Source organism: Dendropsophus ebraccatus, chromosome 8 (genome assembly GCF_027789765.1).
Source record: "Dendropsophus ebraccatus isolate aDenEbr1 chromosome 8, aDenEbr1.pat, whole genome shotgun sequence".
Classification (NCBI taxonomy): domain Eukaryota; kingdom Metazoa; phylum Chordata; class Amphibia; order Anura; family Hylidae; genus Dendropsophus; species Dendropsophus ebraccatus.
In genome coordinates, this window is record NC_091461.1 from 81,527,057 (window position 1) to 81,553,787 (window position 26,731).

The 26,731-nt window shown below is 42.9% G+C and overlaps 1 protein-coding gene across 4 annotated transcripts in view; it reads right to left on the reverse strand.

The window, feature by feature from the left end:
- LOC138799491 (catenin delta-1-like) overlaps nt 1–26,731 on the reverse strand; it is a 134,338-nt gene that overhangs the window by 40,571 nt on the left and 67,036 nt on the right. For all 4 annotated transcript variants that reach the window (XM_069980761.1, XM_069980760.1, XM_069980759.1 and 1 more), the window contains 2 exons: nt 6,077–6,305; nt 3,450–3,672 (listed from right to left, as the gene is read on the reverse strand). In XM_069980761.1, coding sequence (XP_069836862.1) covers nt 3,450–3,672; nt 6,077–6,305 — 452 coding nt within the window. The remainder of the gene's footprint in view (nt 1–3,449; nt 3,673–6,076; nt 6,306–26,731) is intronic.

The window sequence follows — 26,731 nt, forward strand, 5'->3', positions numbered from 1 at the left end:
GAAAAATTAAATTTTTCCAATAATATGTTTGTTTAGTTTGAAATTTCTCAATTTCACTAGGAACAGAGGAGAAAATGCATACCCAACATTTGTAAGGCAGGTTCTCCTGCGTACAAGGGTACCCCATATGTGAGCATAAACCACTGTATGGGCACACAGCCGGGCTCAGAAGGGAAAGAGCGCCAATTAGCATTTTCAGTGCAGATTTTGCTGAAGAAGTTTCTGAGCGCCAGGTGTGTTTGCAGTGCCCCTATAGTGTCAGCAAAATAGAACCCCCCAAAGTCATCCCATTTTGGAAAGTACACCCCTCAAAATATACATAAAATATTACATATACAAGTATTAGAGGAAAGTATTCAAAAATAGACAGTAAGAATGAAAAAATTTTACTTTTACAATAATGTTTGTTTAGTTTGAAATTTCTCAATTTCACTAGAACAGGGGAGAAGATGCACCCCAAAATTTGTAACACAGGTTCTCCTGAGTACAACGGTACCCCATATGTGGGCATAAACCAGTTAATAGGCATACAGCAGGGCTCAGAAGGGAAGGAGTGTCATTTTGCTGAAGCAAAACCGCAACTAGTATCGGTTATTAGAATAGCAAAGTTGCTAAACAAATAATTTAAAAAAATTGAGATTACAGGCTACCTGGGGGTGTTTACGGGCAATCTGGGATGGTTACAGGAAATCTCGGGTAGTGATGGGCAATCTGGAGTGGTTACGGCCAGTCTGTGGCAATCTGGGGTGGTTACAGGCAATCTGGGGTCGTGATGGACAATCAAGTGGGTTTTGGGCAGTCTGTGGCAATCTGGGGTGGATACAGGTAATCCGGGGTGGTTACATCTGACTTTTTATCCCGTTAATGATTTACGGTCACAGGGGAAAAAAAAAAAAAAAAAAAAAAAAAAAGTGTCTGCAGCATTCAGAACAAGCGATCAGCGGTATATAGTATATACTCCTGATTGCTGGTTCCAGGACCACACCAGGTGGTCCCTGATCATTGCCCCATGCTCTCAGACACCTCCGGTGGTAGAGAGAATGGGGCTTTGATCATGTTTAGGAATCCATCACTGTGAACAAACAGTCTGTCCACAGTAATGGCGGCTATCTTCCTAACATAAACGCACAAAAACTGTTGCCACATTGCAAGATCCATAGCGTTCTTATCTTTTGCGCGACAGAGCTGGTTTGGGGCTAATTTTTTGCGGAAAGATCTGTAGTTTCTATTGATATCAAGTTTTACATATATATGACTTTTTGATCTCTTTTGTGACGTATTTTCTAAAGTGGATTGATAAAATACAGCAATTCTGGTGCGTTTTTTTTAAATTACAGTGTGTGTCTTGCAATATATTTAATGATTTAGTTTTAAAGTGGGGGTCGTTATGGACGTGGCGATACCAAACATGTATAGGTTTGGTGGTTTTGATCTGTTTTATGTAACAGTTAAGTGTATAGGGAATATAATGCATTTTTATTATTGGGGGGGCTGGGGGTGTTTTGGTGCACTTTTTTTTACTTTTACACTAGCATACATAACTGTACACTAGTGTAATACTGTAAAGTGATCTGTGATCACTGATACAATATATTGCTACTGTAGTGCAGTGTATTGTATTATGCATCATGCTGACAGGCAAACTGCATAGCCATGCCTGTCAGCATGATAGCATGTCCATGGTAATCCTGGGGGTCTTCATTAGGCCCCTGAGGTTACCATGGAGACCATTGATTGACTGGATGGCGCTGCAGGACCTCCGATCACTTAAGTGTACCCACGGCAGCCACCGGAACCCATTACATGACGCTGTCATTATATCCGCGGGGGTGTGAGGTTGGCAGAGCATTCCGATACGTACGCCGTTAAAAGGCGTACATATCGGTATAAAGCCCATTAGTGACCGCCGTGAAAATACGTATTGGCGGTCACTAAGGCGTTCATGTAATATTTGTATTGCCAGCGCCATTACGCACGCGGCGATACTAAATATGTGTACTTTTTTTTTTTTATTACATTTATTATTGTATTGGGGGCTAGAGTGATTATATGTAAAATTTTATTTTATTATAAATATATTTTATGTTTTTTTGTTTTTTTTTAACACTTTTTATGTTTTAGTCCCACCATGGGGACTTTACTGTAAAATTGCCTGATTACAGGCATATTGCATTGCTCATCATGCCTCCACACAGCACAGTTTTGATGGTGCTGTGACATCTCACCGCACAGCTCCGATAGAGGAGGAAGGGAGGATTTTCCCTTCCTGTAGCACTATAGATGCTGCGATCGCACAGATTGCAGCACCTATAGGGTTAACAGCCAACATCCAGGCTTGGCCAAGATCTCGGCAGTTGAGGCGGGTGCCTGGCCATCACTGACAGCCGTGCCCTGCCGGGGATGACATGGGTGCAGCTACTGCGCCCGTCATTCCTGGGATGTGCCAGCACGTCTATCTGCAGCAACGGCATGCAGATTTGGACTACCTCAGGTAATTTGCATACAGGGCGCCAGTTTTATAAACTTACTTTGCGGCTTACACGGGGGAGGCAAGAAGGCTATGAAAACATGTGTGGTAAGTGTGCTGTGTGGTCTAACAGCACATTTCAAAAGCTTTATATGCGTTTTCCCGGTGACTGGTTCCCTTTAACACACATTACAAAGCTTCATAACTTTGTAATGTGGGTTAATAAGCTGCCTGAAGCCGTTCCACCTACTTGTTCTGAATACTGAATAAAAAGTCCAAGATTTGCCTTCTACAATGTCCGTGAATCAAAATAAATGTGTCAAACTGCGGTTTTGTCATACTTTTCGTGGAGCCACCCAGTAGAGGTGGATGAAAGATAGAAGTGGTCATAGGTGAGCGTTTGGATACCAGAGGGAAACGTACAAGTGTTCCAAATGGAGCACGTAAAGGCAATAGGGCCCAAAGGGGCCACGGTCGGGGGAGTTTATGGAGTTGAACACAGTAAGGAGATGGGGTGTGTAGGGGCCAGCTAGAGCTCCTCTACATTCCAATTCGCGTAAGCACCGAGAGTGGAGCAAGCCGTTATATGGCGCAGGTGAGATGCAAAATAGTATTTAATAATATCAGGTAATGGCAAGTCTTGCGGGGATCTGGGCACCATGAGAATATGTTTAGAGAACCTATGCCTTCTATGCGCCTACTCAAAGTGGAGTAGAGATCAGGAAAAGCTTTAAATTCTCCTTGATGGATGGCCACAGGAAGGGTCTAAAAATGGTACATAAGTTTAGGTAATATTGTCTTCTTCCCCGCAGACATATTCGCAAAAAAGGTAAATTGCTCCACTTGTTCAAGAGCCTCCTTATCTCGAGGAACAATTGGCTGTCTATTTCTGTACAATGTATCTTGTCCCATCTACTACTGCATTTTACCCACAAAAAAGGATTTAAAAAAAAAAAAAAAAAAAAAAAAAAACCACACATACCAGTGACGCACTCTGCCATGTCTCTTCCTCCTCGACCCTCTCCCCGCCTACGTAGTAGTCTTGCTAGTGCTGGCACCCCATCACAGTTTTTCACTGCCATCTTGTTCTCTTTTGCAGGGCCATAAGAAAGATTCTTCAGTGCACCACAGGCTGCAAGTCTTACAGGTGCCTGTGGATCCTCCAGGAGACTTATAAGTGGTGGTATTCCACGTAAACGACAAACCTAGAAGAATAAAAGGAGGGGGGTGTTGAAAATTAATTGGATCTAAATATTTAGAACACCATACTTCGATTTTTAGTTTATTTATTTATATCATTTCAATTATTTGACTGAATGTAACCATTAAAGGACAACTCCCGCGGGACCCCAAAAAAAAAAAAAACACAGACACACACAGACACCATACTCACCATCTCTCCGGTGACGATCGCCACTCGATTCGCCCGCCGTCCGCCTCTCCGTCGCCGCCTTCCGCCATCCAGCGATGTCTCCAACTTCCGGGTCCAGGGGATGGAAAAGGCTGCCAGTGCGCTTGCGCACCGGCAGCCTTTTCATTGGCTGGAGCGCATCACATGGCTTCCAGCAAGCTCAGCCAATCAGGGCTGAGCAAGCTGGAAGCCATGTGATGCGTTCCAGCCAATGAAAAGGCTGCTGGTGCGCATGTGCACCAGCAGCCTTTTCATCCCCATTCACTTTGCATGAAGACGCCGAGGAGGAAGAGGACCCGGACCGCCCCTCGGCTCTGACGTCGTCGTCACCAGATGCCGCCCCGGAGAAGAGGACCGTGACGATGGTAATAGGTAATGTATAAATTCCTTAACTTCCGGGGTGGGGGGTCGGGGGTCCGAAAGTGGGGGAAGGGGGCCAGGCCGGGTATTTAACCACATTACAAAGTTATATAACTTTGTAATGTGTGTTAAATGAGCAAAAAAAATTTTTTGTGGGAGTTGTCCTTTAACAATAAAATACTCAAGTCTCTAAAAGGTCAGTTATTTGTTCTAAATTATCTAAAGTATTAATTGTATGTAATACACTATCCAAGTTTATGCTGAGACTTCACATAGAAAGTTCTACTACAGCTTGGGAGTGACTATTCCAAACTAGCCCTAAGGGTGTACACACACACAGTATACGCAGCAGATTTGATGGTGCAGATTTGATGCTGTGTTCAGTTATTTAGATCTAATCTGCTCTGCTCCAGTCCTCCCCACTGCCATATGCCTGCTGGGGAGGTGTAACGCTTTGCTCCCCCGTCCGCCTCTGTCACCAAAGGTAGAGCCAGGCGACTCCTTGATCGTTCATTCCGTCATTTCCCTAAAACGGGTCAGGCATTTGATCAAATCCCAAGGGAAATGATGGAACAGCGTATTCATTCCACATTTCCTCGGATTTGATCATATCGTTTCACTGCAACATAAATATTATATTTTATATATATATATATATATACACACACATACATATACATACACACACACACACATATATATAGTCTGTACTTAAAGAGGATGTACCACCAGGTACATCCTCTTTAACCTGAACCCACAGATCGAACGGCGCCGGCACGGGAAAGCCAGTGCCGCAGTCAGTTTTTCCCGTGCACGGCGCCGTTCTATGCACCGGTGCTCAAGGACTGGAGGCCGGCCCGTCCGCCCCCAGTGGGAGGGAATTCCCTCCCCTGTATGACGTGGCTCCCTTAGATACCCATATATACATATACACACACACACCTATCCATCTAAAAACACTTCCGCAAAAATGAAGGTCAATAAGATTACAGCTAACACATACCAAAATCTACAAGCATATATTCTTTTTAAAAGCACACCCATAAACCTCAAATATATTTCCTTAGAGCAGACAACCTGAAGATTGCAGGTGCTATTTATCAGGTTATGCTGCATTTACACAGGCAGATTTATCTGACAGATTCTGGAAGCCAAAGCCAGGAATGGATTTGAAAAGAGGAGAAATCTCAGTGTTTCCTTTATGACCAGTTCCCTGTTTATAATCTGTTCCTGGCTTTGGCTTCAAAAATCGGTCAGATAAAACTGCCTGTGTAAACGCACCATTAGTCTTCAAAACTGAAGAGCCATTTTTTCTGATTTTTTAAAGCCAAAGCCAAGAATGGATTGCAGAAGAGGTAAGATCTAAGTATTTTCTTTATGACCTGTTCTCTGTTTATAGTCTGTCCCGGACATTGGCTTAAAAAATAAATACTGTCAGATAAATTGCTCTGTGTAAACGCTTTAGAGTTGTAATAAAAAAATTGTATGGATAGTTCCAGAGCTTACATTGATATGGGGCATCTTTTCTAGCTGACCGTTTCCCTTTGTCAGCTTGGTGAGAATGGCCTACATGGCATGCAGCTTGTCAAAACAACTCCCCTGCCTCCCTCATTCCAATGAGGTGCCTCTGCTCAAAGGCTGTCAACTAAACAATATGTGCATCATTAGGGCTTGTCATTCAAAGTAAATGTAGTGCATTTACATGCTAATTAGACACTTTCCAAAAAGGACACAGCCTTGGTAAAAAAGTTAAATGTGCCAGACACCCATAAAAAAAATAAAATAAAAAACACAATACGGGTATAAGAGCATTTTATAATTACTTAACATGTACAAACCTCTTTCTTGACTTCCTCATTACGATACGACAAGTGCTGCAGATACGCAGCTGCATTTAGTCTCACAGCATCAAGAGTGTAACTGAGCATAGCAAGAACCTCAGGAAGCTCTGGCTGTCTCCAAGGGCCACTGGGGGCTACTGTCAAAGGTGCAGGTCCAATGCTGGAAAGGCTCCCAGACTGAGGCAAGGATGATCCATAACGATCAGACAAAGGATCCTCATAACTCCTTCAGAGAAAAGAAAAAAACATTGTGAAAAACGGTCAGCAACTTTACTAAAAGGAACTATTTTACAAACAACTCCATTAGTCTCAGTTTAAGGCTGCGTTCACACTACGTATATTTCAGTCAGTATATTTCAGTCAGTATTGCAACCAAAACCAGGAGTGGGTTAAAAACACAGAAAGGATCTGTTCACACAATGTTGAAATTGAGTGGATGGCCGCCATATAACAGTAAATAACTGCCATTATTTCAATATAACAGCAGTTGTTCTAAAATAACAGCAAATATTTGCCATTAAATGACAGCCATCCACTCCATTTCAACATTGTGTGAACAGATCCTTTGTGTTTTTAATCCACTCCTGGTTTTGGTTGCAATACTGACTGAAATATACATATAGTGACTGAAATATACATAGTGTGAACGCAGCCTTAGGCTGCATTCAGACATTCAGGACGTGGAATGCCTGTAACGGAGTTCTCCCCCCACCCGGGCAGCATTTGTAATTAGATGCTGGGAGCGGGGGAAGTGTACAGTTATGTGCCGCACTGTAATGAATCAGCTGCGCGGCGCTGTGATTACAGCGCGGCGCATATCTGTACAGTTCCACCCACTCCCAGCATCTATTTACAGATGTTGCCTGGGCGAAGGGGGAGTCCGTTACAGGCATTTTACGATTGTGTGAATGCAGCCTTAAACTACATTGCCATCTTTGGCAATCATAGCTGGTTATCCAGCGTTCGAAAAACATGGCCCCTTTCTTCATGAAACAGCACCACATGTCTCCTCTTTGGTTAAGGTTTTGTAACTCCGTTCCATTGAAGTTAAGGCTAGGTTCACACTGCGTTTTCAGCATCCGTTTAACGGATCCGTTTTTTTTTAACGTCCAGAAAAATAGGGTCAGCAACGTTTTTTGGTCCGTTTTGGTCCGCCAAAAAAAACCGGATCCGTTTTTTTTATAATGGAAGTCAATGGAAAAACGGATGCACACAAATGGATCCGTTTTTTGCAATCCGTTTTTCATAAAAAACGGATGCGTTAAACGGATGCTGAAAACGCAGTGTGAACCTAGCCTAACAGAGCTTAATTGCAAACCACACCTGGACTGGAGGACAAGAGTCAGAGGGAGAGATTTATCAAACTGGTGTAAAGTAGAATGGGCTAATGGTGCATTTACAGAGACTGGAATGGATTAGACAAAGCCAGGAATGGATTAGAAAAGAGGAGAAATCTCAGTGTTTCCTTTATGACTTGTTCCCTGTTTATAGTCTGTTCCTGGTTTTGGCTTAAAAAAAATCTGTCAGATAAATCTGTTGTGTAAATGCACCATAAGGCTGGGTTCATACTACGTATATTTCAGTCAGTATTGTGGTCCTCATATTGCAACCAAAACCAGGAGTGAAAACACAAAAAGGATCTGTTCACACAATGTTGAAATGGAGTGGGGATGGCCGCAATTTAATGGCAAATATTTGCTGTTATTTTAGAACAACAGCTGTTATATTGAAATAATGGCAGTTATTTACTGTTATATGGCGGCCATCCACTCAATTTCAACATTGTGTGGACAGATCCTTTCTGTGTTTTTAATCCACTCCTGGTTTTGGTTTCAATATGAGGACCACAATACTGACTGAAATATACGTAGTGCGAACCCAGCCTTCGGGTCCAATTACACAGAAAGATTATCTGACAGATTATCTGCTAAAGATTTGAAGCGAAAGCCAGGAATGGATTTGAAAAGGGGAAAAAAATCTCAGTCTTTCCTTTATGACCAGATCTCTGTTTATAGTCTGTTCCTGGCTTTGGCCTCAAATCTTTGGCAGATAATCTGTCAGATAATCTTTCTGTGTAAATGGACCCTTATGCTACATTTACACGGAACGATTATCGTGCGAATTTGCACGATAACTATCGAATTTGAACGATAATCGTACATGTAAACGCAGCGAACGATCGAACGACGAGCGAGAAATCGTTTATTTTGATCTTTTAACATGTTCTTAAATCGTCGTTTGCAAAAAATTTGCTGATCGTGCCGTGTAAACAGTCGTTCACTGATTTTACCTATGTGCGAGATAGGCTTAAGTGATCGCTAAACAAATTTTCTGTACGATATATATATGTTCCATCTAGGCGCTGATCGTTATATTAAAAAAAAAAAAAAAACGTTACTTCGAAATTGTTAATCGTACACAGAAAGATTATCTGACAGATTATCTGCCAAAGATTTGAAGCCAAAGCCAGAAACAGACTATAAACAGAGAACAGGTCATAAAGGAAAGACTGAGATTTCTACTCTTTTCCAATCCACTCCTGGCTTTGGCTTCAAATCTTTGGCAGATAATCTGTGTAAATGGACCCTTATGGTGCGTTTACACAGATTTATCTGACAGATTTTGGAAGCCAAAGCCAGGAATGGATTTGAAAAAGAGGAGAAATCTCATGCTTTCCTTTATGACCCATTCTCTGTTTATAGTCTGTTCCTGGCTTTGGCTTCAAAGATCTGTCAGAAAAATCTGTCAGGGTAAACGCAGCATTCCACTTTTCATTCCTCACAGAGTCTTTGAAAAATGAAAGGTGGAATTTGATGGATCCTCAGAAGCTTTCTCCATACAGGAAGGTAGACAGAATAAGGCTATGAGAATTACCCTGGCTGGACACTTGTGGAATTAAGAGAAAAGTATAAACTGTAGTGTAATCTCTCACTTAACGAAAAGAGTATATATTCCCCAGAAAAAAAAAAGCCAGTTATCCAACAATGCTCTTAAAAGACATCTTGACTTAGAGGCCAAATGTGCGGGTCAAATTTATGCAATGTTCCTCCCCACCTTCTAAGAGTCATAGCGCTTTTATTTTTCATCCTACAGGGCTGGTTGGGGTGTAACTTTTTTGCTCCATGATCTCTAATTTTTATTAATATCAAATTGGTGTAACAGAAAAACTATGATCCCTTTTTATTAATTTTTTTCTGATAATTTAAAATCAGCAATCTTGGTGTGTTTTTTTTTCATTTTCACTGTGTAGGAACAATGTTATATTTTAATAGATCGGACAATTCTGCACGCTGATATATATATATGTTTGTTTATTTATTTTAAATATTTTTTGTTTTAGAATGGGCAAGGGGGTATTTTAAACTTTTATTGGGAGGGGGGTTTATAAGGGGTTTTTAAATACTTCTAAAAACTTTTTTTAACACTATATCTTTTCACTCTAAAACATGCAATCCTAAGATTGCATGTACTGATCTATGCTATGCCATAGCATAGATCAGTGTTATCGGCGATCTATGCATAAAGCCTGCCTGAGAGCAGACTATCCATAGATGGCCGATTGACAGGACGGCGGTAAATGGATTACCCCCTCCTGTTGGTCCAAACGTTCAGGACCTACTCAGTGACGGGAGCTTCTTCTGCTACTGAGTACCTTAAATGCAGCGATCATTATAGATTGCGGCGTTTAAGGGGTTAATGAGAGGCAGCTGCGGGATCACAGCTGCCTCATTATCCTTGGCTCCCTGGATACTGATGTGTGCGGGGCTGCTCGCATTGCAGCTGTCTCGCACAAATCAAACCCCTTCAGGGTTAGGAAGGTAGATATACATTCCTACTGCACAGGGTATGTGCAGTAGAAACGTATATCTACGTATTACTGACGTGAAGGGGTTAAGGATGCGTTCACATGTACAGGATCCGCAGCAGATTTGATGCAGTGTTCAGTTAGTTTCGTTAACCCCTTAACACAGGGCGTATATTTACGCCCTGTGGTCACAAGAACTTCAGAGAGGGGCCACTATGAACCACCACAGTCTCGGGTGCAGCATGTGGCCCGCTAATCAAGCAATCAGATGCAGCTGTCAAAGTTGACAGCTGCATCTGATTACTTGCTGTCCCTCATACCTGGTGGTCTAGTGGGGTGGATCCCCCCCCCCCCTATACAGCATAGATCTCAATGAGAGATCAGTGTGCAGAAGACATGGCACAAAAAATGACACCTAACACAGGCCCATAGACCAAAGAATAAAAGCGTATAAGCATGGGAATAGAGTGATTTTAAGGAACATATTTATGTAAACAATGGTTTGAATTTTTTACAAGCCATCACATTAAAGAAAAGTTATACATGTTACATATCATTGTAATCGTAACGACTTGCGGAACATATATAACAAGTCAGTTTTACCCCAGGGCGAACAGCGTAAAAACAAATACCCCCCAAATAAACAAAATGCGTTTTGTTTTGTTTGTTTTTTTCAATTTCACCACACTTATTTTTTTTCTGGTTTTGCAGTATTTTTTTTTGAAAAAAATTCAGCCTGTCATTGCAAAGTACAATTAGTGGCGCAAAAAATTAGGGCTCATCTGGGGTTCTAGGTGAAAAAATGCAACTGCTATGGCCTTTTAAGCACAAGGAGGAAAAAAACAAGTGCAAAAATCGAAATTGTCTTTAAGGGGTTAATATCAAATCTGCACCAATAAATCTGCTGCGGATCCTGTAAGTGTGAGCACACCCTAAACAGTTTTTTCATAAAACACTGCTAGGGGAGGATTTTTCTTTCCGTTTGAACTCTTTCTTCTAAGCTCCTGGCTCCTTCCTGATGTTGATAGCCTTTCATCTATCTTCTTAGGTACAGTCTTGAAAACAATAGCATATTGCCGTATTAAAGTTTGCTCAATAGAAGGTATTAAAATTTTACATGTTTAGGGTACAAACACACACGGCATATACGCTGCGTATTTACTGCTGCGATACGCAACGGATACGCAGCAGAATAGATCTAAATAACTGAACACAGTATCAAATCTGCTGCGTATCTGCTGCATATCTGCTGTGTGTGTTTGTACCCTTAAGGAGATTGGTCCTTCCCGCATCAGAATCTAAATGTATGTTCTGATGCTGGGGGGGGCCTTTAGAGTGGGGTTGCACGGTGACCCCCCTCTGAACCGCCGATATTATTAGGCTGGGACCACAGCTATTAGCGAGCTCGGTCTGATTGCTGCGCACTAATTACCCATTTAAATGCAGCTGTCAAAACTGACAGCTGTGGGTATCGACTTCCATGGAGTTAAGATTAGTAATGACCTCTATTAATTATTTGCCTTAAACTATACCTCTTCACTGGAAAGTATTAAAAAAGTCTATAGATAACTAAACTAAATCTACCTATTGGTTTGGCAGAAAGAATATCGCTTTACTGGTGCCCCGGGTAGCTTCCAATCTCGCTGCCTGTTTCATATGCCTTCATATGCATACGCAAAGGCTATCGCTCTATCTAGGATCATAGATTGGGTTCAGTCCCCCGCGCACAAGGCCTGGGATAGCCATGGAGGAGGAAGTGGTGGAAATTCTGCATAGGTCGCTGTTATTCTTCCCTCCTTCCAGCCCTAAATCTATTACCTACATTAACCCGATTATTTAAGCAACTCTGCAATCCTGGCACTGGCTGTCAAAGACTTATCCTGACATCACTACTCCCACTCCTTTTCTCCAAGTGCGAGATCTTGTGAACAGCGCTCCTAAAACTTTACTATATAGTGCCCCTCTAGCCCTGAGAAAGGACCAATCGCCCCTGTCCATGTTGAATGACGATGATGGTTGTCCACTGGACACACTTGAACTCTCTAAACTGCTTTTCATACCTGTATCTCATATAACCTTGCTTTCCTTTCTGAGGAAGTTCCTGCTAACTGTATTTAACTGCTGTGACTTCTCCGCTCCCCTCTCTTGGTTTGGAGAGTTAGGGCCCTATAAGAGTCCATTTACACAGAAAGATTATTTGACAGATTATGTGCCAAAGATTTGAAGCCAAAGCCAGGAATGGATTTGAAAAGAGGACAAATCTCTGACCTGATCTCTGTTTATAGTCCATTCTGGCCTTTGGCTTCAAATCTTTGGCAGATAATCTGTCAAATAATCTCTGTGTAAATGGACTCTTACACAGGACGATTATTGTGCGAAAAATAGTTATATCGTTTGAATTTAAACGATAATCGTTCTGTGTATATGCAGGCAACGATTGAAAAATCGTTCGTATGCCGTCGATTTAGATCTGAACCTAAAAATATTGTTAATTGTTCGCTGTAATTCCATATTCGTTCTCTCGAGTTCCGCATTTGTTCACTAACCGTTCAGTGTAATTGAACATTGTTCATTGTTTTGCTGGGATCAGAAGGAGAAAACAATCATAGTAACGATCGTAACTAAAGACCATCGTTCTGTGTAATATGGTGAACGATTTCAGGTTAACGATAACAATCCTGTTTGCAATCGTTTATTGTTAGTGGTTAAAAATCGCTAGGACACTTACTTGGCATGTCCTCGTACCCATAAAAACTTATATTTGTATTTACAAAAATCAAATTACCTTCTATCCACTGACTGTCCCACCTTTTCTGAGATTGTGAGGAAAAGATCTGGGGAAGACTCTCTCAGAAATGGAAAGCAAAGCATTGATGTTGGCACCACACAGGTCCTCCAGGTGTGTGAGAAAACAGGAAATTGCCTTCAAAATACTCTAACGTTGGTATAAAATGTCTGATGTTACTTCTCTTTACAGCTCTAATAATCTCTCCACGTGGATATGTGGAACAGAGCTTGGCTCTGTCCAAAACTCTTGGCTTGTGGCATCACATTTTTCAAACCTGCAACTCGACGCATATTGCTCCTGTTCTAGAAACCGCATTGCTGGGGTTACGCCCACAGGTGTGTAGATACCTACATATTGGCAATCGTAAGAGCTCCCCACGATTAAGGAATTGAAATTGCGAGTGGATCAGGATATAGGACAAAAGATCTCTGGGAGACTAACAAGAGACGCCGGTTTCTGGCCATTTGGTGCCCCTGGGCGATCTTATAAGGCTTTACCCATGGTTACCCATGTTAGGTAGTAACATAGGTATCTATGCACTTATGCACAGTACCTCAGCTTTAGTTTATATTTCATATTTGCCCTTTTCCTTAGATTATATTTGCCTATGAAATACAGGATATGCACAAACTCATTATTACTTTGTCAGCAGGGGAGGTTTGGGCCTGTATGGCATTCGATGTGGAGGCTACTCCAGCTAGAGGTCAAAGCAGCTATGGAAGTGTGCAGTGTCTTGACTGAGCTTCTGGCCCCGCCATCACTTTATTCCCATGGCGGAGGTATCTGAAAGACAGCCACGGTCTAGGTTTCCACACCAGAACAGAGCCCCACCAAGACCCACGTCAGTCATCGCAGCTCCCTGGGTACTCGGATTTCCTCCCACATCCAAAACATACAGATGGGTGAATTTGGAATGTCAGCCCCAATGGGGACAAAGACAAATATGAGCAATTTATAGCGGTGTGGAATAAGTTCCACTATATAAATACAGGAATTCTTATTAATTAGACCACTCAGTAACATGCATTCTCCATTGGGAACTTTACTATAAAGAACAGAATGTAGGGCAAGTGGGCATTTGGGGAGGGGAGAAGACTGGTGAGCAAATACAAATTTCTAAATGGCTTTCCTATCAAGTAAATAAAGTCTTTATTAAAGTATTTTCCCAAAAATATGTAATTTAACCTAATAAGCATTTCCAAGATCCTCTTGGCAACAAGACCACCCTGACACTAAACACACTTCACACTCTCACAATTACAGTCTTGGTAGTAATAATTCAGTATTGGACATATTTTTACATATACAGTAGTGCCTTGGATTATGAGCATAATCCGTTCTGGGAGCAGGCTTGTAATCCAAATCCACTCTTAAACCAAAGCAAAATTTCCCATAAGAAATCATTGAAATGCAGACAATTGGTTCCACACCCCAAAAATAATGATTTTATATTCTGATTAGCAGGTAAAACAAATGAAACAAACATTTATAAACAGCTGAATATGTGATATTATAAGTTACTGTACAGTAAAGCAATCAGCATGTGAATTATAATGCATAGTAACTGCATAAACCAGAAAAAACCAGCAGTAGATAGAGGATGGAACTGCAGATCCCCATAATGAAGTAGCTTAATACAACAGGCTAGAATAGAGAAGCAGGGCTGCTGTCAGAGGACTGTGTGGTCACATGACAGCAATGGGGATGGGGTGCGTGTTCAGCATGGACCAAATCAGGACTGACAGAGACTGCAGGGAGTATGAAGGAATGAGCAGGACATACGTGGGCACATACATGCAGCACTCTGTCCAGGGAGAGAGGGGTTACAGCTATGAAGAGATTACCTCCACAGTCCTGTCCCCTGTCCCCTAGGCCCAGCTTTAAGTGGATCTGCTATGATTTGAAAGGTAAGGGAGACTTCCTGGGTCTCAGTACAGTGCTGAAGACTACCCAGTGCAGACGATGTCCCTCCCCCACAGTGCAGGGAGCTCTTAAACCAAAGCAATGCTCTTAAACCAGGTCACAATTTTGAAAAACTGTGAGCTCTTAAACCAAGGTACCACTGTACTAAAAATCACAGTTTACACAAGAAACCTAACAGGTCTTTCTGCTTACCAAGAGTCAATGAACAGGGCTGTTCCCAGCAGGGGAAATCCTACATGATTTAATAGTAGTTCCTGTCCTTTATAGCAAACTGCATGTAGCAGTTGAGAATGCGTGGAGGTTTACTTTTTTTTTTTAACTAAAACAAACTAAAAGAATACCAAAACACTTTTTTTCATACAAATGAACAAATGCATGCTCAGCTTCTGATTCATTCACCCTCAGAACTGTAAGAAACACATGTTGCAGAGATTGTTCCATAATTATTATTAGGATAGCTTCACAAGCGCAACATATCCGCAGCGGATTTCTTGCTGTGAATTCGCTGCAAAATCTGCTGTGGATACTTGGCCATTCACTTCAATGGGCTGACATACTTGCATCGGGATTGTCACCCCGCTGCGCCCCGCTCCGGCTTTCTTTAGGGTCTCCCGCCACTCAGCCAATCAGTGCGCTGCAGCCAATCCCACTGCATGTATGTCAGATCATTGAAGTGAATGGGCAAGTATCCACAGCGGATTTCGCTAATAATTCGCAGCCAAAAATCCGCTGCGCATAAGTTACGCGTGACGGTACCCTTAAAGTATTCACACATTGAGTTTCACTGTGTTAACGTAATAAAGGACAGCGATTAAATGATTACTGCAATGAAATAATGCAGCACTGCGCTGAAATGATCAATTACTGCAATTAAAACACATTAAATTATTCACAAAACACACATTACAAAGTTATACAACTTTGTAATGTATGTTATGTCTGTGAATCGCCTCCTTCCCCATGTCCCACCCCCCCTGCACGTGTACCCAGAAGTGTGGTGCATTATACATACCTAATCCGTGTCGCGCCCGTCCGCCATCTTGTGCCAGGACGTCATCTTTGGACAGACGGCCGAAGCGCTCCGGCCGTCCCTAGTGCCGGCCGCCCTCTGCAGCATCATCAAGATGACGTCCTGGCACAGGATGGCGGACGGGCATGACACGGATCAGGTATGTATAATGCACCACATTTACGGGTACACGTGCGGGGGTGGTGGGACACGGGGAAGGCGGCGATTCACAGACATAACATACATTACAAAGTTGTATAACTTTGTAATGTGTGTTATTTTGTAAATTTCTTAGCGCCGCACTACCCCTTTAAGGTTATTTACATCAAATCTGCCGCGCATCCGCTGAGTATCGCAGCAGAAAATTCACTGTGATACGGTGTGTGTGAAGCTACCCTTAGGGTACAAACACACTTGACGTATCCGCAGCGAGTTTCTCGCTGCGAATACGCAGCGCAGCTCGCTATAGATCCCGGCCCTGTTTACTCAATGGCAGACAAACTCGCAGCAGGGATCCCTTCACACACCCTATCGCAGTGAATTTTCTGCTGCAATACGCAGCAGATTTGATGTAAATAACTAACAGCATCAAATCTGATGCGCATCGGTCATGTGTGTTAGCACCCTTAGGGTGCTAACATACACACGACCAATGTGCAGCAGATCAGCAGCAATTTTGATGGTGCAGATTTGACCATCTGTTACCATCCTTAGAAAACCTATTTTTTGGTCTCTGGGGCTATTTGAGTTGCCAATTTCTTGCGCCATGATCTGTATTATCTTGGTAGCTTGCTTGCATATATGTGACTTTTTGATCATTTTTTATTCAGATTTTTCTGGATCTGATAAGACCAAAAAGCTACAATTTTGCATTTTGGAGGGTTTTTAAGCTTACACTGTTTACCGTGCGATATAAAGAATTAGATATTTTAACCCTATGATAATCATGCCAATTTTGCACTTTATTTTTTTCCTCCTCGTGTTTTAACCCCTTCCCCCAAAATGACATCAAGGGATGTCATGAAAAGCAGTGCCATTCTGCATCATGACGTCATGATTTCCCTGCCTCCCCCCACTGTCCCTGTCTGAGATCTGGCAGCGGGAAGAGGCTGTGTCACACAGCCTCCTCCTGCTGCCACTGCTCGCTCCCCCCAGGCACCCCTTTCCTTTCAGGGCCGATTCCTCCCCCCCCCCCCCCATCCCGCCCCCCCCCCCAGTATGTTTGTGTTGCTTTGAATTCTAATGATCCGGCCCCTGATCATTTGAATGATCTGTCGGTGTAATACTGATCTGTGCTGTAATGCTTCAATATGTAAAGCATTACAGCACAGATCATTTCCTGTAATGCATTATATATGTAAAAAAGTGAAAGTAAAAACACCAAACACACACAATTAATGAATAAATTAAATAAATTAATTAAATATATACATAATAAATAAATAAATGAAATAAATATAAATTAAATAAAATATACACATTCCCCATCCCCCTTTATAAATGATCCCCTATAAATGAGATACATTAGTTATCACCACGTCCATAATGACCCCGTCTATTAACTAGTTACATTACTTATTCCACCTGATTAACACCATAAAAAAAATAAAAAGCTAACCCCAAAAATTTTTTTGTTAATCCCACCCCATAAAAAATATAGAAAAAAAAGCATCAAAATATCACATGTATCCAAAAGGTGAACCACTAAAAAAAGAGTCAGCTTATGCCCAAAAAAAAAAAAAAGCCATCACATAACTTAATTAAACTTTAACAAAAGCTATATAACATGGATATCGATGTAATTGTACCGACCTGACGAATAACGATAAACATGTCATGTGTAACGTATAGTAAACGACGTACAAAAAAAAAAAGGTGAAAAACTGCTGCTAAATTTAGTTTTTTATTCATACAACCTCATAAAAAAAATTAAAAAATTATCAGGGTGTCACATGTCACTGCGGCCACATATGGGGGATTTCTAGAAACATTGGAAGACGTGGAATAAATATTGAGTACCATTTCTCTGTTAGTATTTGCTGTGTTAGAGGAAAAAAATGGATTAAAATGGAATATCTTCCAAAAAAAGGACAATGTTAAATGTCCCCTCCAACTTGCTGAAATTTCTGTGAAACACCTAAAGGGTAATAACCTTATGAAATGTTACTTTGAATTCTTTAAGGGGTGCAGTTTTTACATTGGAGGGATTTATGGGGGTAACATACAGGCCCCACAAATCCACTTTAAAACTGAATTGGTCCCTAAAAAAATGTGAATTTGAAAATCTAAAAAGTTGCTGCAAAATTTCAAAGCCCTGTAACATCCTAAAAAGTAAAAGGACGTTCGCCAAATGACGTCACCATAAAGTAGACATCTTGTAGATGTTGCAGTAATATTAAGTTCATGTGGCATGACTATCTTTTTTAGGAAAAAAGAGTTTTGAATATAAAGAAACATACATTTTTAAAATTTTTAAGCAAATGTATTTTTTACAAAAAACTACTGAATGTATCAACAAAAGCATACCACAAACATAAAGAGGAATATGTCACGAAAAAAAAATCTCAGAATAACCAAGATAGTTAAAAGCATTGCAGAGTTATCACTACATAAAAAGACACGTGAGATTTGAAAAATAGGCCCTGGTCATTAACCCTTAGAGGACAGGGCCAATTACAGCTTTTGCATTTTCGTTTTTCGTATTTTTTCACCTAGAAACCCACATAAGCCCTTTTTTTTGCACCATTAATCGTACTTTGCAATGATAGGCTGAATTTTTTCATAAAATACACTGCGAAAGCAGAAAAAAAATTTAGTGTGGTGAAATTGAAAAAAACAAAACAAAAAAAACCACATTTATTTGGGGGGGGAGTTCGTTTTCACGCCGCTCGCCCTGGGGTAAAACTGACTTGTTAGACATGTTACTCAAGTTTTTACGATTACAATGATTTGTAACATGTATAACTTTTATTGTATGTGATGGCCTGTAAAAAATTCAAACCATTAACAAATATACGTTCCTTAAAATCGCTCTATTCCCAGGCTTATAGCGCTTTTATCCTTTGGTCTATGGGGCTGTATGAGGTGTCATTCTTTGCGCCATGATGTGTTCTTTCCATCAGTGCATTGATTGCGCATATGCGACTTTTTGATTGCTTTTTATTACAATTTTTTTGGATTTGATGCGACCAAAAATGCACAATTTTGCACTTTGGGATTTTTTTACGTTTACGCCATTAACCATGCAAGATCAGGAATATGATAAATAAATAGTTCGGGCATTACGCATGCAGAGATACCAAACATGTTTATTTATTATTATTTATAAACATGGGAAAAGGGGGTGATTCAAACTTCTATTAGGGGAGGGGGCTTTTTACTACAACACTTTTTTTTTTTTTTTTTTAACTTTTACACTTACACTAGAAGCCCCCCTGGGGTACTTCTAGTATATGCACACTGATCTCTCATTAAGATCTATCCTGTATACTAATACAGGATAGAACGATGAGATAGGCACTTTGATTGCTTTCGGCTGCTGCAGCCGGAAGCTATCGAGTGCCGACCTGGGACCCGGGACCGCAGCCCCGCTCTGAACACACGTAGGTGGTACAGGTACGTCCAGGGTTGCCTAAGTGTTAAAGAGAACCAATCATTGACGAAAATCAATTTTTTTTCCCTTATTAGATGTAAATTAATATTTTATTAATATTTGTAAATACAATTCATTATCCTGATTACGTCACTATCGTTCCAGCGGTGGAACGCAAGTAACGTAGTCAAGATAGCGGCACCCGGCCTTGCTGCATGGAACAAGAGGATTAGGTAAAGTATAAGATACAGACTGAAAATGCAGTCTGTATCTTTATGAAGTCTATTTATGAAGATACAGACTGCATTTGCAGTCTGTATCTTATACTTTACCTACTCTTTTTTTCCGGTGCAGTAATGCAGACCGCTGCCATCTTGATGATGTCACGCTGGAACGCACATGACATCACTTGCGTTCCAGCGGTGCGTTCCAGCATGACTTCATCAAGATGGCGGCACCCGACATTACTGCACCGAAAAAGAGAATTGGGTAAAGTATAAGATACAGACTGCAAAGGCAGTCTGTATCTTCATAGATAGACTTAGGGAGAGATGACCTTTGATAATAGGGACAGTGAGCTTTAGGTGATCGATTCTCTTTAAGGCCAAAACATGCTGAGGAGGCAAAGGGTTAACCCCTTAAGGACAGAGCCTGAAATGGCCTTAAGGACAGACACAAATTTTATGAATATGACCTGTGTCACTTTATTCATAATAACTTCGGGATGCTTTTACCTATCCGGCTGATTCTGAGATTATTTTTTCGTGACATATTGTACTTGGTAAATTGGAGTTGATACTTATAACGAATCTTTATGAAAAAAATCAAAATAACGTGAAAAATTGTGAAAAAAATGCATTTTTCCAACTTTGAAACTCTTCTGCTTATACAGAAAATGGTTATGCCACATAAATTATATATTAAATAGCATTAGCAACATGTCTACTTTATGTTGGCAACATTTATTAAACTATCTTTCATTTTTTTTAGACAATAGAAAGCGTATAACATTAGCAGCAATTTTCCAAATTTTCAGCAAAATTTCAAAATCATATATTTTTAGGGACCTGTTCGGGTTTAAAGGGGTTATCCAGCGTTTGCTAAAAAAAACTATTCATTCTTAGCTTGCTATGAACTTAACATACCATTGTATCAGACTGATTCATTGCCGTCTATACCACTGTTTTGTCCATACAGTCCCCCCTTTCCTCCAGGCTGTAAATCTTGCTTCTTCCTGTCTGGCCATGTCATCACCCATCATCCTCTGCACTTGTTAGTCACGCCCAAGTGCTGGAATTCTTTGCCCACATCGACAGCCCCTCAGGCTAATTATTCCGCCCACATTACTCCCTGTCACTTGTACACACCCCTGCAGCTAGAATGGAGGCGTGTCATGCTAGTTCTCAGATAATAACAGTCACAGCGTGTCCAGGAAGTGGGAGGATATACTGTATATAGGGCTGGGTGAGAGGATATATACAGGGCTGGAAGGAGGAGATATATACAGGGTTGGGGGAGAGGATATATACAGGGCTGGAAGGAGGAGATATATACAGGGCTGGGGGAGAGGGGATATATATATAGGGCTGGGGGGAGAGGGGATATATATAGGGCTTGGAGAAAGGGGATATATATAGAGCTGGGAGAGGAGATATATACAGGGCTGGGGAAGAGATTATATATATATATATATATATATATATATATATATATATATATATATATATATATATATATATATATATACAGGGCTGGGAGAGGGGATATATACAGGGCTGGGGAAGAGATTATATATATATATATATATATCATACAGGGCTGGGAGAGGGGATATATACAGGGCTGGGGAAGATATATATATATATACAGGGCTGGGAGAGAGGGCATATATACATGGCTAGAGAAGATATATATAATTCGATTAATTCGCCCAGAATGTGAGAATCGATTTGACTTTTTTGGAAAATCGAAAATCGATTTTCCAAAAAAATCATTGGATTTGGGCGCGCGGGCGGGCTGCTCGCATCCTCCAGCTACTGAAACAGCGTGAGGAGCGAGAGCGGCCAGCAGCGTCCTATGTCCCCCGCCTCTGACCCGCCCCCATAGCCGGACGTATACGCGCGCTCCCCTCCCGGCCGCACATGGAGGTCCCCGGAGGAGGCTGCAGATACTGAAGCATCGGGTGATCGCTGCGGGTGCTGGAGCTGTACAGCAGCGACACTATCACCCGATGCTTCAGTATCTGCAGCCTCCTCCGGGGACCTCCATGTGCGGCCGGGAGGAAGCGCGCGTATATGTCTGGCTATGGGGGCGGGTCCGCTGCGGGGAGTATGTGCGGGCGGGAGGAGAGCGCAAGTGCCGGTGGTGTGCGCCCGCGCAGAGCGGGTACACCAGGTATGTTCCCTCCTGTCCCGGTCTTCTCCATGCCCCTGCCGATCTGCCCCCTGCTCCCCATGTCTGCCCTATTCTCCCCCCGATCTGCCCCATGCTCCCCCCAGTGTGCCCCATGCATGTCCCCCAGTGTACCCCATGCCTTTCCCCCCTAGTCTGCCCCTTGCTCCCCCCAGTGTGCCCCATGTATGCTTCCCCCAGTGTGCCCCATACTTGCCCCCCCCCGTGTACCCCATGCCCTTCCCCCCAGTCTGCCCCATGCTCTTAGCTATGTCCCTGACCCTCATCTTTACCTGTACTACTACTACACCCCTCATCTTTACCTGTACTACTACTACACTCCTCATCTGTACCTGTACTACTACTACACTACTCATCTGTACCTGTACTACTACTACACCCCTCATCTTTACCTGTACTACTACTACACCCCTCATCTGTACCTGTACTACTACTACACCCCTCATCTGTACCAGTACTACACCCCTCATCTTTACCTGTACTACTACTACACCCCTCATCTTTACCTGTACTACTACTACACTCCTCATCTGTACCTGTACTACTACACTCCTCATCTGTACCTGTACTACTACACCCCTCATCTTTACCTGTACTACTACACTCCTCATCTTTACCTGTACTACTACTACTACACTCCTCATCTGTACCTGTACTACTACACCCCTCATCTTTACCTGTACTACTACTACTACACTCCTCATCTGTACCTGTACTACTACACCCCTCATCTGTACCTGTACTATTACTACACCCCTCATCTTTACCTGTACTACTACTACACCTCTCATCTGTACCTGTACTACTACTACACCCCTCATCTTTACCTGTACTACTACTACACCCCTCATCTTTACCTGTACTACTACTACACCCCTCATCTTTACCTGTAACCCTACTACTACACCCCTCATCTGTACCTGTACTACTACTACTACACTCCTCATCTGTACCTGCACTACTACTACTACACCCCTCATCTGTACCACTACTACACCCCTCATCTGTACCTGTACTACTACACCCCTCATCTTTACCTGTACTGCTAATCCCCTCATCTGTACTACTACTAATACACTAGTACATAGGGCACATATTTGGGAAAACTACTTATATGGGGCACACAATGGGCTTGTCTACTACATAGGGGCACGGGAGGAGCACTGTTACACTGGGAAGCAATATGGTTGTTGTCTCAAACGTCTATAAAATAGTTTCTGATGCTGCAGGGAGAAAAATGTCCTGTTTGTTTAGCAAAAAGAGAAAAAATCGAGATTTAAATCGAGAATCGTCCAAAATTTTTTAAAAAATCAAGATTTTATTTTTTGGCCATATCGCCCAGCCCTAGCTGGGGGGGATATATACAGGGCTAGGAAGGAGGGGTATATACAGGGCTGGGAAGGAGGGTATATACAGGGCTGGGAAGGAGGGGTATATACAGAGGGCTGGGAAGGAGGGTATATACAGGGATGGTAAGGAGGGGTATATACAGGGCTGGGAAGGAGGGGTATATACAGGGCTGGGAAGGAGGGTATATACAGGGCTGGGAAGGAGGGTATATACAGGGCTGGGAAGGAGGGTATATACAGAGGGCTGGGTATATACAGGGATGGTAAGGAGGGGTATATACAGGGCTGGGAAGGAGGGTATATACAGGGATGGTAAGGAGGGGTATATACAGGGCTGGGAAGGAGGGGTATATACAGGGCTGGGAAGGAGGGGTATATACAGGGCTGGGAAGGAGGGTATATACAGGGCTGGGAAGGAGGGGTATATACAGGGCTGGGAAGGAGGGTATATACAGGGCTGGGAAGGAGGGTATATACAGGGCTGGGAAGGAGGGTATATACAGGGCTGGGAAGGAGGGTATATACAGGGCTGGGAAGGAGGGTATATACAGGGCTGGGAAGGAGGGGTATATACAGGGCTGGGAAGGAGGGGTATATACAGGGCTGGGAAGGAGGGTATATACAGAGGGCTGGGAAGGAGGGGTATATACAGGGCTGGGAAGGAAGGGTATATACAGGGCTGGGAAGGAAGGGTATATACAGAGGGCTGGGAAGGAGGGGTATATACAGGGCTGGGAAGGAGGGTATATACAGGGCTGGGAAGGAGGGGTATATATAGGGCTGGGAAGGAGGGTATATACAGAGGGCTGGGTATATACAGGGCTGGGAAGGAGGGTATATACAGGGCTGGGAAGGAGGGTATATACAGGGCTGGGAAGGAGGGTATATACAGGGCTGGGAAGGAGGGTATATACAGGGCTGGGAAGGAGGGTATATACAGAGGGCTGGGAAGGAGGGGTATATACAGGGCTGGGAAGGAGGGTATATACAGGGCTGGGAAGGAGGGTATATACAGGGCTGGGAAGGAGGGTATATACAGGGCTGGGAAGGAGGGTATATACAGGGCTGGGAAGGAGGGTATATACAGAGGGCTGGGAAGGAGGGTATATACAGGGCTGGGAAGGAGGGTATATACAGGGCTGGGAAGGAGGGTATATACAGGGCTGGGAAGGAAGGGTATATACAGGGCTGGGAAGGAGGGTATATACAGGGATGGGGGGAGAGGGGACATATATACTGCTGGGGGAGGGGGGCTCTAAAAAGGGTAAGGTTCTAGGGGACTGTGCTGAGGGAGGTGGCATCTGGGGGTCCTATACAGAGTTTATTGCAATGTTTGGGTGGGAGAGAGTCTCCTCATGTACAGTGGGGGGAGGGGGTCGCTATGTGCTGTGGGGAAGGAGCACCTCCAAAGTGTTGGGGTGTTACTGGATGCCAGCAGGACGGCTGGAGGGCATTAGATGACAGGAGGCAGACATTACACATCCCCTCACCTCTCTCTCCTGCCTCCAGCCGTCCTGTGTCTGCACTTCCTGCTCCCTGCACTGTCTCCCCGTCCATACAGATGGCAGCACACAGAGCTCCTGCTGCCCTAAGACACGCCCCCTGCACGGATTATCACTGAGGGGACGCTCTGTGGACACATGAGGTCCGGCGGCAGCCTGCAGGACAGCAGCCTGAGCAGCATCTCCTCTCACCTAAAAAAGCCTGGCACATATCCTCCTGAGCCCAAAGAGAAAGAGGAATTACTGGGCGGAGGGATATTCAAGTGCGCATGGGACGCACAGAAGGAAGTACGCATGCCCAGAGCGTACCATGTGATTGGCTGAACTTCCGTGGCTGACTTCAGCCAATCACTGCAGGGGAGGAGGTGCTGAAGCAAGAAGGAGGCGGTGATGAGGATGTCGGAGTGAATACACATGGATTGGACTACAGAGATGACGCGTTGTCTCCAAATGACGCAATAGTGACGTAGCGGTGGTCGACAGTGATAGGAGAACTATAAAAAGAACGAACTTCCGGCGGTGAGTCAATCATTCAAAAACGGGGCCAGGCAATGCAAATATGTAAATGATGTATATTACAACCTTATATAACTTTTGGTTAGGCAGTGTAAGGTATATAATTTTGTAAAACCGGACTACCCCTTTAAAGTGTATTTGAGGGGACTGTATGTTAGAAAGCCCCACAAAGCACCCCATTTCAGAAACTGCACCCCTCACACTCTGCAAAAGCACATCCAGAAAGTTTTTTTAACCCTTTAGGGGAGTGACAGAAATAAAAGCTAAGTGTGTAAGAAATTTTAAATGTAAAATTTTCTGTGCAGAGATTTTATGGTAATCCAATATTTTTCATAATTATAAACCCATTACCAGAGAAATGCACCCCAATACTGATTGCCCCATTTCTGCAGTTTATAGAAATACCCCATATGTGGTCCTATTGCGCTATTTGACGCAACCACAAGCTTCAGATATAAAGGAGCGCCCAGGGAATTTCAACGCCTCCATTATATTTGGTCATTTTTGACTGTACCACTTCAGGTTGGCAGAGGCTCTGGGGTGCCAAAATACTGGAAACCCCCCACAAGTGACCCCATTCTGGAAACTAAACCCCTCAAGGAATGTAACAAGGGGTGCGGTGAGCATTATGACCCCACAGGTGTTTCACTGCACCTCGTTAGGTTCCTTGAGGGGTGTAGTTTCCAGAATGGGGTCACTTGTGGGGGGTTTCCAGTGTTTTGGCAGCACCACGGCTCTGTAAATGCGACATGGCCCATGAAATCCAGCTTCCAAAAGCCAATTGGCGCTCCTTCCCTTTGGAGGCTTGCCTTGCGCCCACATGGCGCTTTATATCCACAAATGGGGTGTATTTACGGACTCGGGGGAAATTGCTCTACACATTTTGTGTGTTTTTTTTTTCTTTTAACCCCTTGTGAAAATGAAAAATTCAAGGCTGGGGAAAAGGGACAATTTTAATTTATTTGGGGGTTTTATGCCAATTATTAGTTTATAAGGTTGAAAATGACAGAAGTCCATCAAATTCAACCTGTGTTGATCCAGAGGAAGGCAAAAAACCCTTGTGAGGCAGACGACAGTAGCCTCCTTACAGGGGAAAAATTCCTTCCCGACTCCATAATGGCAATCAGAATAATCCCTGGATCAACGTGACCCCTGAAATAGGAATAAGGGAAAGAAGTAAAAAAATTTAGAACTTCAATGACGTGTGGTACGCCTTGAAGCAATCCTTTATGCAGAGGCCGGGGTGATCAGGACAGGTGTCACACTGGTAAATGGTGTCCTTCCTGATCCCCCTTTTACGGCACACTCTGCACTTCTTTTGGGATCTCCCCTTTTTTCCAGTGTGTGGGACTTCACCTGGAAAATGTTGTCCCTGTACGATATGGGGTTCTTCATATCCAGAAGCGCTGGGGCCCGCTCCGTGGCTGCCGAATATCAGGGCTTTGATCACTGCTTCCTGGAATTCAAGGAATTTCCCCGGGTGGCCGGCATATATGTACAGCACAAAAGCGTTGTACATCGCTGTCTGTACCAGATATACGGCCACATTTTTATACCACCGTCTGGTTTTTCTTGTGGCGTTATATGGTTTTAGGACTTGATCTGAGAGATCAACTCCTCCCATATACTGATTGTACTCTAGAACACAATCAAATTTGTTCACCACGTTTGTGGTACCACGTACAGTGACAGGGGCGGCGCTATTCCTGTGAATTGTGGTCAAAATAAGGACATCGCGTTTGTCCTTATATTTGAC